The sequence below is a fragment of the Cicer arietinum genome, chromosome 6 (assembly GCF_000331145.2).
Source record: "Cicer arietinum cultivar CDC Frontier isolate Library 1 chromosome 6, Cicar.CDCFrontier_v2.0, whole genome shotgun sequence".
NCBI classification, from domain to species: domain Eukaryota; kingdom Viridiplantae; phylum Streptophyta; class Magnoliopsida; order Fabales; family Fabaceae; genus Cicer; species Cicer arietinum.
The window spans coordinates 13,802,136-13,819,806 of record NC_021165.2 but is presented as its reverse complement, the minus strand read 5'-3'; the positions used below and the strand labels follow the sequence as shown (position 1 = coordinate 13,819,806).

The following is a 17,671-nucleotide window of genomic DNA, read 5'->3' as shown; positions in this document are numbered from 1 at the left end:
ATTCCTGCTCTTGGTAATATATTATCTTCATGTTAATTGGTAATATAAGATATGATATATGCTAAATTATAAATGTATACATTGTTCACGAAAAAAGTTACGAAGTGTTGCATGTGTTAATACAAGTTATACTTATGTCTTAAATAAAAATGAAGTTGTTGACTTAAAATATCTTAAATTGCAATTTAAATATATCAAATGATAATAGCCATATAATAATAAAATTAACAACAACCTACTTCTAATAACAAATAATAATAATAATAATAATAATAATAATAATAATAATAATAATAATAATAATAAGGGTTAAATACTTTTTTTTACTAAAAGTTAAATAAACTTTTACTCCTTATAAAATTTTAAAATATTATTTTTAACCCCTAAGAAAAATTTCTCAATATTTTAGTTCTTAAATAAATTTTTTATTCAATTTTAGTGTCTATTTAAAAATAAAAATTATAAAAAAATTAATATTTTTAATCCTTAAAAAAATAATTGTAAAATAAAAATAATAAACTCTCAAATCCTAAAAGGTAAACTTCTAAACTTAAATCATAAAACCCTGCTAATAATAATAACCTAAACCCCTAAACCTTAAATCTTATAATACTTTACAAACACATATTTAACAACGCAAAATATAATAAATAAATAAGTGGGAGGAATACTAATTTGACAAAAGATAACTCAAATCAAATTTTTGATTCAACAAAAAACATACAAACTTGAAATTAACAAAAAAATCAATAATAATATGAAAACTAACAAAAACATGTTGATGCGAGTAATACATGAAGAATCAATAATAATTTTTTTTAAATATAATAAAAACCCACAAAATCAAAGTAAAAATGAATACATGAAGAACAACGAAATATATTATAGTAAATAATCTATCATAATCCGTATATTTTTTAAATATCATATTTTTTAATACCAAAATACAATTTTTAAGTTATGAAAAATCTCAATTGAATACGAATTTTGTTGTACTTCTTAAAAAATCTTATAAATGTTAATTGAACACCATCGAATTTTATTGCGCTATTTGAAAAATCTTGAAAATCTTAATTTAATACCTTGTGAATTATTTAAAATTTTAATTGAATACTAAATGATTTTTAAAAAAATCAAAAAGTATTTTAAATTCTCTAAAAATCTCAATTCGATGCACGAGTTTTTTACATATATATCCCTTTTTTATTCTTTTATTCCTTAAATGTCTCACTCCCAAATTAAATTATCGCCTTATTTTTTGGTTTCAATAGGAAGTCGTTCCCGGAGAAGCGACCTCTAACTGCATTTTTTTATGTCAATAGGAAGTCGTTTTCCGGGGAAGCGACCTTCAATTGCGTTTTTTTTTTATTTTTAAATATATAAAAAAAAACAAAACGCAGTTGGAGGTCGCTTCCCCAGGAAACGACTACTTATTACATAAAAAAATTTCTTCTTCAGGAGGTCGCTTCCCCAGAGAACGACTTCCTGTTGAAACTAAAAAGTAGGACATTCAGATAATTTAATCTGAGAGTGGAGCATTTAAGGAAATAAATAATAAAACAGCGATATATATAACTCTCGATCCACCCCTAAACTAGCAAGAAAAATGTGCTCACAATCTTCGGAGATGATGTGTTGTTGGTATTTATCAATTACAATTATTTATCTCGTATTTTTTTACATTTATTAATGACAAAAATTTATCTATTTTTCTTAATAGTTATTGATAAAAAATATTTGTTATATACTTTTTTATTTATCGATGACAAATGTATATCCCATTATTTTTTGTATATTTATTATTAGCAAATAATTGTCTTTTTTTAATCCTAATCAATGACATGATTTGTCCATTGATTTTTTTTAATATTTATTAATAATAAATATTTGGCCACTTGTTTTTTTATGTATAACTGTGAAATATTTGTCTTATAATTTTTTATATTTATTATCGACAAAGATCTGTTCAATCTTTTTTATGCGTCAATTATAAATATTTATCAATAACAAATGTTTGTTCCATTTTTTTTGTCATGTGTTTTCATCTCCTAAAATTTGACAATGGTTAAAAATGAGGAGGATAATATTAATATTTTTGGCAATTATTTTTTGATTAATTTTTTTTTTATTAAAATAGTTATATATATCTTTTGCAAAAAAATTGTAGTTATATTTCTCTCTTTTATTAGTAGTTATTATTTCTTATTAAGATAGATATTTTTGTTTGTAAAAGAAATAGTTATATTTCTTTTGTTGGTGGTTATTTCTTTTTTAAAATTTATTCATCTACACTAAAAAATATGATGTTACAAAAAATTAAATAAGACTAAATATTTATTTTTTATATTAATAGTAGATATTGTAATTTTATCTAAAAAATATTGTAATTATTTTTTTAGTGTAAAAATTGTATTTTTTTTTACAAATTATATAAAATGAATAACAATAATTGTCATAAATATACTAATAGCTATACGTATACCCGTTCGATACACAAGTGAGTGAAAAAAATACTTTTTTTCCCAAGTAAAATTTTATTAAAAGAATAATAAAAATACATTTAAAAACTCCAAAAGAATAGTGCGTTACATACGCCTATTAAAAAATATTTGAAAAAAAAACTATTTTTAAAAAAATCTTAAAGTACTATTTATAATTTCAGATCATGGACTTAAAATTAGAATGAAAAGCATAGAACATTTTAGTATATAAATATATGAGATCTATTACCTTATATTCAAATTGCTAAACTCTAAACTTCACAGTTGATTCAATTACGTAAGTAAGAAATTTTACAAACAAATATATTAAATATTAAATTAGACTCTTTATTTCAAAAAATATTTGAAATTACAAAAATTTATTTTGTCAAAATATCACGACCTAACAATTACTAACGTATTAATACTTTTTTTCATCTTTTATCTTCTATTCACCTATAATCTATTGTCGTTTAATTTCTGAATACCGACTTCTTACTTTTTAGTATCACTCTTTCATTTTTCATCCATTTGAAAATGTAAACAAGTGACTCACATGAAAACTTGTGCGATAAAAAAAATATATAATATAGTAGAGAAAGAGTTGTATGTATAATGAGAAGAGGTGTATGGAGCATGAAGTGTGGATGTATCGTGAAGAGTAAACAATTAGATGATAAAAAAAAAGTTCTACATTAAAAATACTTCCAAAATTGACTCAAAAAATGCATCATTGTACAACTTTTATTTTTATTTTTTTACAGAAACATTGTGCCGATAAGTTTTTTTTTAAACATTTGAAATAATAACCACAACAACAAAGAGATTCTAAAAACAAAGAATTTGAAAAACAATAATTTATGTTGTAACATATTCAAAATTTTCAATACACTCTAATAAAAAAATATAACTGCATTACACTACTATTTTTCTTACAAAAAGGTACACTGTGCTGTCTTGAAAACAACCTATTAAATTAAAATAAATATCTTAAGTTATTATAAATTATAATTAATTGAAATATACAATATATATATTATAATGTATTCGATTTTTTATTGACAAACAAATGTTTTGCATTTTGGAATTTATTAATATCTTGAAAATATGATAATAAAATTTTAAAATAGTTAAGGTGGGAAATAAACAGCGACACGTTGTCCTTCTTTATATTGTTTGCCGGATTGGCTTATCAAGTCTCATTTTTACTTTCTTATTATGTTACGGCTTTTTCTTTCTAAAATAATAATTTATTTCAAAACAAAGTAATCATTTTTAAAACTATTAACATGTTTGTTACAGTACATCGAAAATATAAAAATTTGAAAGAAAAAAAATCTAAACACTATTTAAAAGAGAAGTCGCTTTTTAAAAATATTATTTTTCATAACTGATATTTTATTAAAAAAAACTCTAAATTATTGAATTTTAAAATATTTTTTTTAGAGCTTAATGAGCATTGAATGTTTATTTTTAGTGAGATGATAAATTAAAGGTTGATATTCTAAATGTAAAATGACAATGCCCCATCTATTTTTTGTGTGTGCAAATGAGATGTTTTATGTTTGTGAGTAGCTATGGATTAGGTAAATATTTGACTCCTATCTTATCCCCCTTTCTCCCCGGTTTAGCAAAGAAAATAAACAGTGGACAGAAGCGAAGGGATAAAAAGAACAGCACTATTCACATGGATGGATGTACAAAAACTATCATGTATGACGATTGTTCAGTCTCTAGGTCATATAATTCACAGTGCTTCCAGAAATAGTTCGTCTATAAAACATAAACCATCTCTGAAAGTCCAGTTAGTTGAACCTGCGCCGCAAATTTGTTTCCATTGCGAACAAACCATGCCTTAGGAGCGCACAACAATATCTTAAGATCACAGCCAGTAAGTCCTCATATTAGAATCATCAATATCAACCTGTACGTAAGTCAATACACATCTTATAAACTTTTTAACAAATAACTGATAGATAAAGACTAGTGAGATTCGATGATTCGCTTAGTCCCCCATTTCGGTTAAAACAGATACCTGATCGTCGAAACCTGCAGGAATCTCAAATTCAGTCCCAGAAGCATCAGCAAAATCCTCCATAGTATTATCCTGTAATCCTCAAAAGTTAACATACTAATTCTCAAATAATGTCCTAATACTGGGGCTGTTATCAATGTCAAAAAAGTGAAAGAAAATTACCTGCTCGTGCAGATCAAGAACATTATTCTCCAATTGGATGGACAGGTTGTCGGTAACTGCTTCAGCAGATTCAAGAATATACTGTAATGACATAATGTTCAAAATTGGATAGACTTTTTTAGGTTATATAATCTTGAAAAAAAAAACAAATACTTTGAGTTGCCAAACAAAAAAGTAAGCACGCCAAAAGACTAGACAAAACTGTTATCATTATCCACATGGGGCTAAAGACATTAATTCAGCATGCAATACACTAATCTAAAAACTAGCATTCTCAGTAACATGAAGTGGTGTCAACTTTTCTGCAGGAAATTGATCAAGTGAATATCTGCTTCATTTAGTTAATTTTTAAGTTCTGAATGACTATGTTTTGGGAGATCATAGCAAATGTGTTATTACATGTTTTAAGTTCTCCAAAAGGTGATCAGAGTCAGATTGTTAATTTTTGCATATTTCAATGGATTAAATTGCATAATCCCCTATGAACAAACAAGTCAAATTTCCTCATAATAGCCTAACTTAAATTTAGTTTCATTAACTTACATAGAAAAGGTAAATGATTCTACTAATACAATCAAATAAATATAAAAAACCTGCTCATTTTCCGTCTCAGGTGACTGTTTGACGTCTATTGGTACAGGCTTATTTTCCTGGGGGCTTCCCTGAGGAATAAAAAACATAAAACAAAATCAGCATTAGTATCAGAGTTCAGTCATGCAAACAAGAGTACTCAGCTATTTGAACATTAATTGGCACAGGATCAAAAAAATTGAACAACAAAACATTTGTCTCATGGACCCTCAAGGAAAACAATATACTGACATAGAGTTGTGCTATTCTTTGGGCTATTCACAAGAAAATAAGAAGCTAAAGAAACAGCTATATTTTTCATTTCAACAAAATTGTCATTAATTTGCTGAAGAAAATTAAAAAGAAAAAAATACCTCCTTGTCCTGCACAGTGCAAGAATTTCCTGGTTCTGTTGTAGAAGGCTTTATATCAGTAGAAGTATCCTAAAAATAAAGAGAATACTATTAGACTTGAAATTCCAGGCATCTTTGATTGCAAACAGATCATGTCACAGAAACTTCAAATTGGTGACCACTGGCAGATTACACACTAATTTTCATTGGATTTTGAGGACAAGAAATCATACAAAAAGGGTAGCAAATAGACACAAGCTGTTTCTGGGTAGGATTTATCATGAAATCATTTGTAATCCAATGCCACAATTTTTTAGTGTTGCACTACACCTCTACAAACATATTTCAACCACAACTATTTTTCAGAACAATTGTAACATAATAATAATGCTTCTAGGTTTCTTAGAAATTGTTCAGTGTCAATATGAATAAAATAAATAAATACCAGTTCATTTTGTTCAAAAGCAATCCTTCCTGCTTTGCTGAGATCTCTCAAAGTTCCCTTCATATCAACAAACCGTGTAAATGAAGATCAGTAATTTGATACAATAAATAAGATTTCCCAAGTCACTTAAGGCAGGATGGGAACACAAAATTTGATTACGTTACAGGGGACAAAAGTTCCTATATAAGCCATGGATTCTAGTTGGTATAAAATAAAGCTACAAAAGAAATCATATAAAAATGAGACTTGATTTAATGCCTAGTTCTGGAGCACAACACTTGCAGCAACTAAAAATATAAATTAAAATATAATCCTCTTTAAGCTTACAAAAAGATATTAATTACCTTATTTGCCCACATGAGACCACAGGCATTGCACAGAGATCTCGGACCAGCTGGTCCTCGACGCATTGCTGGAGTAGACTTCTCACCAATTCCACAATGTTGGCATCTACGTTCACTGAAAAATGGCAGGGGTGCAACAGAGAAATAGCCATATTAGCACCAACCTTTAAATTATTAAGGGTAAAAGGTAAATATTATTGCATCCTTAACTTTCAAACACATGATATAAGTTTGAAACTCACGTAGATTCTGGGCAAGGAGTACCATTGCTAGAATCCTGATTTTCAGCAGGCGAAATGTAGTCTTCTTTCAATGATGCAAACTGTCCATTCTTCCGATGCATCCTATCAAATAAATTAATATCATCAATCTCAGGAGCACAAACGTTGAGGCGACAGACAGAACATCAGCGACTAAAGTAAAACTCCAATTCTCATTCGGAAAGCCAGGATATTTTAATGCTGTGCAAAGCACACACAACAAACATTTAGAGACACAATACTAGAATTACTAATTATCCAGGTTTTCTTAACTCTACATAAATGCAAACATTTTTAATGAAGAGGGGGGCAAGCTTACTCATGAAGCAGTAGCACATATGTGAACGGTGAACCAACTACTCGCTCAATCTCAAATTAGTTCACAAGTTTTGTTTAACCCAAAATAATTAAAAAGAAAAAGGAGAACATGACAAATATGCTTTTTTCCAGTTTCAAATTTTCAAATGTGTCCCACCAATTTATAATATAAAAGGAGAAAATGTAAAACAACAATATCAATAGGAAAAAAAACACATGGCAGACTGCACCAAATATCCCAAATACCCTCACCCTACCTTTGAGCAACCTCTTTACGGCAAGTGTACCGAATTTTCTTCTCAAAGCATCTCTCCTTTCGCTTTTCACGGAACCTAACAAGTGATGCAATTCTCCGCGAGAGCTTTGAACTACGAGAAGGATCATTTATTCCCTGGAATACACAAGAAATTGAAGTACTTAATAACATGTTAAGAAGCAATTAGTACTGAAATGTCTCTGAATGAAGAGTGATTTTGAAATAAAATACCCAAATATCTTGACAGTTTTGCTGCACCAAAAAGTTAGAGGTGGGAGTGCTATCAGGTGTCTCCTGCCTTCCCAAGAGTAGCAATACAGCCTGCACCTGTAGTTCATACAAAAGTGGTGATCAAAGGCTGATTAATGGGTGTTCTCCTTTAAAAGGGGTATACAGATGTTCCCCTTACAGAAAGAAAAAAATAAACCATGGTATGATTAAAAATAATAAAACAACGGCCAGTAAAAAGGGATCACCGATGTACCCTTTCTAATGAAGCAAGTGCACCTTCATGAAACCCCAAAAAATGCCCAATCATTTCAAATAAGTTATGAAAATGTGTATGAGTGGAGCAGTTTAATTAAAAATAAATAATTGTTTTGGAATTCAAGAAGCACATCCATTGTGATGGATTAATTGATAGAATACAAATGACTGCTTGCACGTGTTTCTCCATATATGTACCTTAATACAACCTTACATGGTTGGCCTAGAATGTGTTATCCTCTAAAAAAAATTAAAATTTTCTCTGATTTTTTTGGGCGAACCACTATAAGTAGGGTCTTGGCCTCCCGAAAGTATCACCGATTACACCACAAGCTTCAACCATTTGGACTGACTATGGGACTAATCTGCAGTCTGTAGCTTGGAGCAGGTAATTTAACCCGCTGATTTTCGCAAATTCTCAACTAAAGTGTCTCTACTAGGATTTGGACTCTGCTAAAATCTTTTTCACAAATTATTTGGTACATTAAAAAAATTGAAGCATTTCAATCCCTAACACAAAAATTGTTAATTGATTGGTGGGGGAATAAACAAAATCAACCCCATGTTACATTTCCATAATAAAGTGGTTTTCTATCAAAACAAAATGGTCTCAAAATGATGATGAATTGCAAGTATAAGTAAGAGGAAGCATAGCTAATGCAAAAATTAATTAATAAAAAATAAAAAATAAAAAATAAAAAAAAAAAACCTTTTGTGGCGTAACGGAAGGGAAAACATAGACTTCGCCTTCAAATGAAATGGTGAGTTCACTAGCACGAGAAGTAGTAGCAATGGGTTGAGATTCTTCTCCCCCTTCATCAGAAACAGAAGCTCCATTGGTACAGTGCATGGGAACAACCATTAACTCGTTTTCACACGAATTCAGCGTATCCATTTGTGAAGCATCACTAGAGAAGAGAAAAATTGAGGGGGTGTTGGGTTTGGAATGGGAATGGGAATGGGAACCCTAGAGAAGAAGAATATTGGAAAAGGCATAGAATGGAAATGGAAAGAAAATAAATTGAGTGCAGTGTTGTTTCCTAGACAAAGGAGTCAAGGCAAGAAAGACTGCCACTGAAAATCACTCTCTCTCCCTCTCACACACACCCACAATTTCAAATCTTTTCTATTTTTTTTAAGGTTAGTAATCCATATTATTAATATTCTGGCCATTCCTTTCAAAATTTTCAAATCGGATTTTTATTTTATATTCTTTAAAATTATTTTGTAAAAATTTATTTAAAAAATAGTATAACTTTTTTAAAATTTATTTATTATTGATTAAAAAATAATAATTTTTAATTATTTAAAAAATTTGACATTTTAATAACTTAAATATTTATTATTAAATTTTTTATTATAATAAAAATCATATTTTAATAAAATAATTTTTATGAATAACTTCTCAAAATAATTTTTTATTTTAATCTTTTTTTAAATTTCATTATAAAAAATAACAAATAGATGAAACACTTAAAATAATATTTTAAAATAAAATATTTAAACAAATTTTTTATTTGAATTTTTTTAAAAAATATTTATAACAAAAAGATAAAATATTATAAAAATTATTTTTTTTAAATATTTAACATAATGGTCATTGTAATTTTTTACACCTTGTTAACCATAATAGTTGAGTCATTTTACATGTATTATAAAAAGTATATAAATAATTTGTTAGGTCTAGTTCATCTAACAAATGATGATAGTTATGTGTCAATTTTTGTACCATTTTATTCAAAGACCAAAAAGAAAAAAATGTATAAATAAAATAGAGAGAAACTATTTTTACCAATTTATCTTTGTTAGTTAACGATGCATTATCAATTTATAAATGCACGCCGAAAAATAGTGTAATAGAAGTTATGCATGTAATATTAATTAAATTGTATGATTAAAAAAAGTGTATTCAAAATTAAAAGAATCGATTATTTTAGGATATTTTTTTCATAAATAAATCAATTATTGTAAGACAAAAAGTAATATTTAGTTGATGTGTGATTTTCTTATCACTATATTTTAACTACTTCATTTAACTATCATAATAATTCATTTGTGTAACTTTTGAAGTGATCATAATTAAAGTTAATTTTTTTTAATGAATTAACTATTTTCATTCAATTCAATGACATAGCTAAGTGAGTTAAATTCATAAAATAATGAGAATTAAATGTATCTTTATCTCTTATTTTAATTAAAACATAATTTTAATATCTCTATTTTTAAATTGAAGAATGAATATTTTATTCTCTTTGTCTTTGATGATTTTCCCGCTCAAATTAACAATATTACATCATCAAATATAATTTTACATCAATAATAAAAATAACACCTAAAAAATAAATATTAAACAAGTTGTAGGGAAGAATAACAAAATTTATACGATCAATAGACAAAATTTCGGATTAAAAAATGAAATGACTAAAATTTCATTTCAATTAAATTCGATAGACAAAAAAATGCATTTAAGCAAAATAATTGTATCCACTCCTTTTTTTTTACAGATCCATTTTTCATTATTTAAAGTTTACTTGTTAAATATTACAAAAAAAAAAATGTGATTTTAATATTCAATAATTTAGATATTATTAACTTTTTTGAAGAAAAATTATTTTATGTTGACAATTACTATGAAAGTTACTTTTTTTAGGAAAATATTCATACAAAATGATTTTTAAGAAAAACTATTAAAAACATATTTTTATTTAATTTTGTTTTTGTTTAATTCTCACCTTTAAACTAAAAAATAATTATTTTCTAAAGATGTGACTTTACTTATAAAAAATTAAGAGAAGCAAACCTTAAGTTAATAACACACAAATTATGGTATGAAAAAGTAATAAAAATTTATGGGTATAATAAGAAAAACAAAATTACTTCATTTGACTACAACGACGTGTATTGTGGGAGGAATGAAGTAAATATACACTAGCATGCATATAGACTAGAATTGTGTAAAATAATCAGATTTTTCATTCAAATCATATTTATATTTATATTTTTCAATCAAATCATATTTGTAATTGATTTAAAAAAAAATTGATATTGTTATCTATTTTTTTAATCAGTTATTAATTTGAATGTTTATATATATATATATATCATAGAGCAAACTTTTTTTTGTAATTGTTTTTCTATAATATATATATATATATATATATATATATATATATATATATATACTTTTTTTAACAAAATAATTCTTTTTAAGGTCATAGTTTCCAAATAAAAAGTTGAAAATTTTTCAGAACGATTGATGATAGAAAAGAATCTTGTTTCTTTTTTGAGAAAAACTTAATGAAAAAGCAAGTCTTGAATTTTTTTAAAACAATTTTATAAAAAAACACGATTATTTTTTTGAAAAATTTATTGATTTTTTTCAAACAAATATTTTATACCATCATATATATTTTTTATATATATTTAAAATCAAAGTAGCACGTCTAAATATTTTAAGAAAATGTAATTAAAGATATGTATTAAGCAAGGCCAACTAATAGACTCTATATTTCTTGCGTGTATAAATTTATAAATAGTGCTTACTAATTTGTTAACGGATAAAGATAATTTTTAAGGTTTGTTTGGTAAATAAGATAAAAATAAAATAAAAATAAGCTACCATGTTATGTTTAAATTTAATGATTATGTTTAAAGAACTAATTTAATATAATAGTTTAATCTAGAACTCTATCCTATCTTGTACCGGTTAGAAACCAATATAAAAAATAATAATTTATTCAGTTACTTTAATAAAGTATAATTTAAAATTAGAATATAATAAATTATAAATATAAAAAAGTTATAAAATATAAAATTGTAAATCTAATTAAATACAATATAAAAATAATTAATAGAATTTGATATTAAACTTAATTTGAAATATTGCTAATTAATTAAAAAAAAATTTATGATTTTATCACACAAGAGAAATTTTGTCTTTTTATATAATAAATTAGTATTGAATTTTTTAAAATATGAAAAAATAATTAAAATTTTAAAATAAACATAATTTATTTACAAGAATATTATTACCATTTATATATAATATATATCTATATTTATATTTTAACAAATAAAATAATTTAATTACTCATTTTTTTAAATTATTTATCTAATAGTGTCAAATGATAATTTTAATTAAAAAATTATTTCATTACTTATTTAATCTTTTATTATTTTTCTATTAATTTATAATATTTAAAATACAATAAGTTAATTTAAAAATAAATTAATATATAATTACTCACAATAATAATTTTATTATTTAAATATAATATATATTATATTATGTCATAATAAAATATATATTAAATATATGATTAAATAAAATTATTTACATCTCAAACACGTAATATAATAATATTTATTATTCTATTACTATATTATATTCAACTTTATACGATATATTCAATTTTATGTCATATCATGTCAGACCCTTATTATATTAATTAGTTAAGTCACCTCTGCCTTAGTTGTCATTCATAAAAATGTAATCATTTCAGATTATGACTTCAATTTTTGTTTATGATATGCTATTATTGTTTTAATAATAAATATATATGATACAATTTATTAGTTTCTGATATTGAATGACACATTAAATATTTGTATAAAATTTTTAGTATATAAAATAAAAAATATCAAAATATAACGTAAAATTAAATTAGACAAATTATACAACATGATAATTTAGACAAATTAAATTACCATTCTAGGCAAGAGGAGTTATTTTAAAACTTAGAGAATTGGTGAGAGACTGAGAGTCCACCGTCTAGCAGTTTAAATATCTGATTCAAACCAAAAAATTATTACCAATTAGAAAGAATTAAACTCAATAGACAATCACATCTAAATAAGACGCCACTATAATAATATAAGCCTCGATTACAAACAAAAAAGAAGTTTGGAAAACTCATAATTTTGTACCCTTTTATCAGGGTGTGATGTTTTTTATGAGTAGCATCTGAAACTTCGGAACTCATAATTTACATAGTGTGACTCAGAAACTTATGCACTGGTTGGTGCGTGTAGAAAATGTAAAGCTGATTGGTAGATATAATCCCTGATAATTACTCACTTGTCTTCAATAGAATGACTAGATAATTAACCACCTAAATGCCTCGAGAATTATTATTTTTCTTCCAGAAGACACTGCAACACGCCATAGTCAGCACAAAGCATGTTACTTTGGTTTGTCATTTAAGGTTACAAGCGATTTAAGCACTCCTGGACTTATCTTGTCGGAGAGAGCACCTGCCTCTGATATAAGAAATGATTTATCCTTCACAATGCTCTGTAGTTTCTTCGCCTCAAAGTCAAGTTGTGCTTGATCTGTAATTAGATGATTCGTCAAAATATACCACAGACTTTCTATAGAAATCAGCTTTTAGACAAAAAGATATTGACACTGAGCTATAGTTCAAACTTGGACTTTCACAATAATAATAATGATCAATTAAGGAACAGAGATATTCAGTCTCATCAGAACTTTTGAACTATGAGTTGATGCATAATACTGAATCACTGATAATCCATGCTCGATCATTTGCCTGTAATACTATGTACAAATTCTATGTGTTTCACTGTATATTTCTTAATCACATGAAGAAATTGCTTACCACAATCAGATTGAACCAATGAAGAGTACGACAAGCAATTTTAACATCTTAAAAAATTTTACAAAGAAAACAAAGGTTAAAAATACCCAATACACGATTGCATCTGCATATTGTTTCTCATATCAAGGATAATAACGGTCAATAATCCAGACTCCAAATTAATGCATATAACCTAGAAAATATGGAAAATAATCTCACAAGTATTCCCAAATTGTGGAAAGTCATCTCAAAGTATTCCCAAATGGTACTCAAGCAAAGATGGAAAAATTCCAATGATTGTGGGCTTTTATCAAACAAATACTACTGTGAATGGCCACATACAGTGGTATGAGTCGTATGACTAATCAGCATTTTTGCAAGAGTAGATGAAAAAGACAACTAACACAAGCAGACATTTACAGATATTTTTCCATGCTTCTTTTTTTCATTATTATTTTTCTTGACAGTTAAAGGATCATGAGAGCAGAATTGTATAAAAAACCTGTTTCCAATATAGTATGGGCAGCATGAAATGGAATTCCCACAAACAGATCAGTTCCTGGAAACGTCGTCCATGTCTGCTCAAAAGAGTCATGGTTACCACAAGTGGTACACACCTCTTGCACCAAAGGTCTTGAGCCAGTGCCTGAAACCCCCTTCATTATTGATCCAAAAGGAGATGGAACACTACTCGTTGTTGTCCGAGCCTTTTTCCTTAATGCGGTAAGTGCTTCTCTGTTCCCATTCCTCAACTTATCATTCTCAACCAGCTGCACATTCACCAAAACAGAAAATTGCATACTCGCTTACTTTTATAGAAAATATATTCAACAAAGGATCCAGTAGAAGGAAAACAGTCTTTGTTAACCTAGTGAACAAAACGTTTGTTGATTGACACTATTAAATTTAAGGCAGTTAAGGGACATAGCATAGTAATGTGGAAACTCTTTTTGGGATTAAGTGAGTAGTTACTTGTACACACAAAGTGAATGGCATGAGTCACTTTGCACTGGTTGGTTCTTGTAGTTTTTGTTTTAAAATTGATTTTGGGTTTTAGTTTGACACTTTCATGCACAGTTGTCAATTATAGATAGCAGCACAGAGTGGTAAACACTTTAGTTAGCTACATATCATGGGATGACCTGCTATACAAAAGATCATAGAAAGATAAAATAAATAATTTGCCTTTGATTGGTTTTTGCTGTGTTTGGGTTCTGATTTGATATTCTCACTATTTTTGCTTACTATCAATGAAGTGGTTGGCTTGAAGTCTTTGACACCAGTAAGGGAGGTGAGTTTTTGTTTTGGGTTCTATAAGACCTAGGGTGGACCATCAGGGAAAAGGTTGCACGGAAGCCAATAAGAAGAAGGTCGAAGATAGCCTTGACGTGTCTGGAAAAAATATTGAGGAACACTAAGAGTAAGGAGTAGCACAAAAGACATCTAATCTAAGAGCCATCTACCGTGGACAACACCAACTATTGTTATTCAGGAGACGTGTTTATGCCCATGTTCTCTGGTTGATGCATTTAGGTTGAACACATTTTGTCATCGAAGGGTGCATTAGCTAAGTTTTAAGAAAATGTATTCACGAGATAACTTCTCTTCAGAAGCCACTTTTCCTAGCTTATAGAAAAAGCATTTCATTTTGTATGGCTTTTACTTTTTCTTCAAAAGCAACTAATCTAATTGAGATTTTTTATACATTTTTTCAATGAAAAAAGAAAGACTTTCTTAAATAGTACATAAACTAATTTAAGTTTCCTTTTCATCAAGCCAAGAGCTTAATACAGCTTCCAGCATGATGAAGAGTGCTAGGGTCATAATATAGATATGAAAAGTACTATCAGGTCATTCAATTGAATGCATATAGCCCAATCAACTTGAAAGGCATAAGTATATTGTTCTGAATAAAAATGGAAGCTAAGAAAAGCATCCAAAAACTATCAACTTGCCACCGTGAGTCAGGGGATGTCACAGGGTAGGGTTGCCCAACATGGTAGATTTGAGTGGTTTCAGAGTGATTTGAACTCCTACACGGGGAGGTGAAAGCCCTAAGTCTAGGGCCCTAAACAATTGTGCCAATCCCTAAAGCATATATATGAGTCGGAACTCTTAAGGAAGTGAATTATAATGAGTAATTAGTGAAATACTTAGCTCCTACACTCATAAACTTCAATAACGTCAATTACCAATAAAAAAACTGCAATGTTTTGTAATAATATTTTAAAATGTTGTATACCCTATGCTAAATTCCTTCAAAAATCAAAACCATAGACCTAAATCTTGAATTCAACCTCAGCATGGTCCCAAAAGGTTATTTGAATGCATGAATATGAGATTTTGAATTACCTGCTGCCGTGCTAAAAGAAGATGTTCAGCTTGGAATTCCAATTCTGTTAATTTGTTTTGAAAATGTTTCATGTTCTCATTCATATTTGCAGAGAAGAAACTTCTGGAAAAATGTAAATAATGGATATTTAGAATAAAAGCAGGAAAGACTATAAGTTGCAAATCACGTTAAGCATGAAAGACGACTTTCTGGCATTTGCTTTGTATGGGCAGTTGAGTTGAGTGGAACTGTAATCCAAATTGGGGAAGCCTACTCGCCTCCGTCTTACACTTTTCATAAATCTGAAACCTCTATGGTTATAGTTGTGTCTAGGGCTGGTTGATTTTTTTAAAAAATCAAACCATATCCATTTTAAAACCATTATATGGATCAAAATTTATAATCAAATCTATTTTTTAATTTTAAAATCCGTTTGTAAATTCAGTTATGGTTAAATAATCGGTTTCTGGTTATGCAATCGATTTTCGATAAATACAATTTTAAAATTAGTTTTTTCTCAAAACCGGTTAAAATTTGATTAATTTTTAATATTTAATTTTAAAAAACCATTTATTCATAGTTTAAAAACCAGTTATTTAAAAAAATCTTCGTAGTTTAAAAATTGTTTATTTTTACAAAAAGAAAGCTCAATAAGAAACATGGATCAACAATACAACTATTTTGTCGTCCACCAAAGAGAACACTAGAGAAACATGGATCAACAATACAACCGAATAATCAAAAAAAAAAATCAATAAGCTCAATTAGCAAACTTGGACAGCATAATAGGAAAAATTAATATTTAGATCAGACTTCTCAAATCAAATTCAAAACTCAAACTCAGATAATGAATCCTTTGATCTTCATCCAAACCTCTTCTAAGTTACCAACCTGATCATTTCTCTCACACACTTTATTCACACATCACAGTTTTGTAGCACAATTCAGTAAGCTAAAAAAAACATTTTCTTTATATGCATTTCATAGCAAAGAAAACCTATAATTAACAATATCTACATAAGAGAAGAACAATAATTCAACACGAAACAACACAAAAAAACAATCAAAACTAAACTAAAATGTTCAAAATAAAAACCATAACAACCATCGAAACAACATAAAAGAATAATAAATAAGAGAAAAAAACTTGGTAAGGATGAATTGAAACGTACCAGAACTAAACGATTGAGAAAGAAGGGAGGACGGTGCCGGATTGCCGGAAAACGCTGAAAGGCCAGATAGAATAGTAACTAGGTATAAGAGAAAGTAGTTAGGGTTCAAGAAAGAATTTAGGGTTCATTAAAGTGTGACTGAAATTTGAGAGTTTTGTGTATAGTAATTGAATAGAGTGGAGAGTAATCGGGTAAAATCCAAAAATAAAACACAGTTAATATTCAACCGGTTATAAAATGAGTTGGATCTTAATCATATTATTAATTATATGGATTTAGATCCCGTCATAGATTTGAGCTTCAATACCTGAATTTTTTTCAGAGGCCTACTTGTGTCATGTCATAATCATTGAGAAATCATAAATCAGAAAACAGAGATTTGAAAGACAAAATAATGGAACGAGAAGGAGACGCTCTTGTGAGAAGTTGGGGGCGTCTAAGGTTTTGTTAGGGATTATTATTTTTAAATAAAAATTTCTGTAAACTTTTAAAATAAATAATAAATTTTTTTCTAAATATTTTTGTTTTAGAAGCTTCTGAACATATTTCACAGCCATAAATAAATTTATAATTTTTTTCTTTAAAAATTCTGAAAATAAAAAAAGAGTTCTTAAATCAACTTTTTCTTTCAGAAATTTTAAAATCCAAAATTTTCTGAAATTTTTAACAAAAAGAAATTTTATATGTTAAAAAATTATTCAAGTGATAATATTTAATTTAAAATCAAATTTTACATCATTATGTACAAATAACTTAAATAATTGATACATCACTAAATTACACCTCAAATTAAGAAGAGATATAAAATATCAAACAATTTTAAAATTAAAAGACTAAAATTATTAAAATTAAATAACTAAA

At 27.3% G+C, this 17,671-nt stretch overlaps 2 protein-coding genes across 3 annotated transcripts; both read right to left on the bottom strand.

Annotated features, from left to right (window-relative positions):
* Window positions 1–4,139: 4,139 nt before the first annotated feature.
* Window positions 4,140–8,837, bottom strand: LOC101515451 (GATA transcription factor 19-like). Its single transcript, XM_004504803.4, has 11 exons — window positions 8,419–8,837; window positions 7,455–7,550; window positions 7,225–7,358; window positions 6,632–6,733; window positions 6,390–6,504; window positions 6,046–6,102; window positions 5,622–5,690; window positions 5,271–5,339; window positions 4,678–4,758; window positions 4,516–4,587; window positions 4,140–4,404 (listed from the first exon to the last, which is right to left on the bottom strand). Exons 1-11 carry the CDS (start codon window positions 8,602–8,604, stop codon window positions 4,363–4,365), a joined length of 1,023 nt encoding a protein of 340 aa, XP_004504860.1. The 5' UTR covers window positions 8,605–8,837; the 3' UTR covers window positions 4,140–4,362.
* Window positions 8,838–12,556: 3,719 nt separating this feature from the next.
* Window positions 12,557–17,274, bottom strand: LOC101514707 (uncharacterized). Of its 2 annotated transcripts, none has more exons than XM_004504801.4 (5): window positions 17,118–17,274; window positions 16,811–16,888; window positions 15,659–15,761; window positions 13,809–14,076; window positions 12,557–13,040 (listed from the first exon to the last, which is right to left on the bottom strand). In XM_004504801.4, exons 3-5 carry the CDS (start codon window positions 15,740–15,742, stop codon window positions 12,892–12,894), a joined length of 501 nt encoding a protein of 166 aa, XP_004504858.1. In that variant the 5' UTR covers window positions 15,743–15,761; window positions 16,811–16,888; window positions 17,118–17,274; the 3' UTR covers window positions 12,557–12,891. The 2 variants fall into 2 exon arrangements, with proteins under 2 accessions (XP_004504858.1, XP_004504859.1); XM_004504802.4 differs by having other exon boundaries at window positions 16,811–16,864; window positions 17,118–17,266.
* Between the last annotated feature and the right edge of the window lie 397 nt (window positions 17,275–17,671).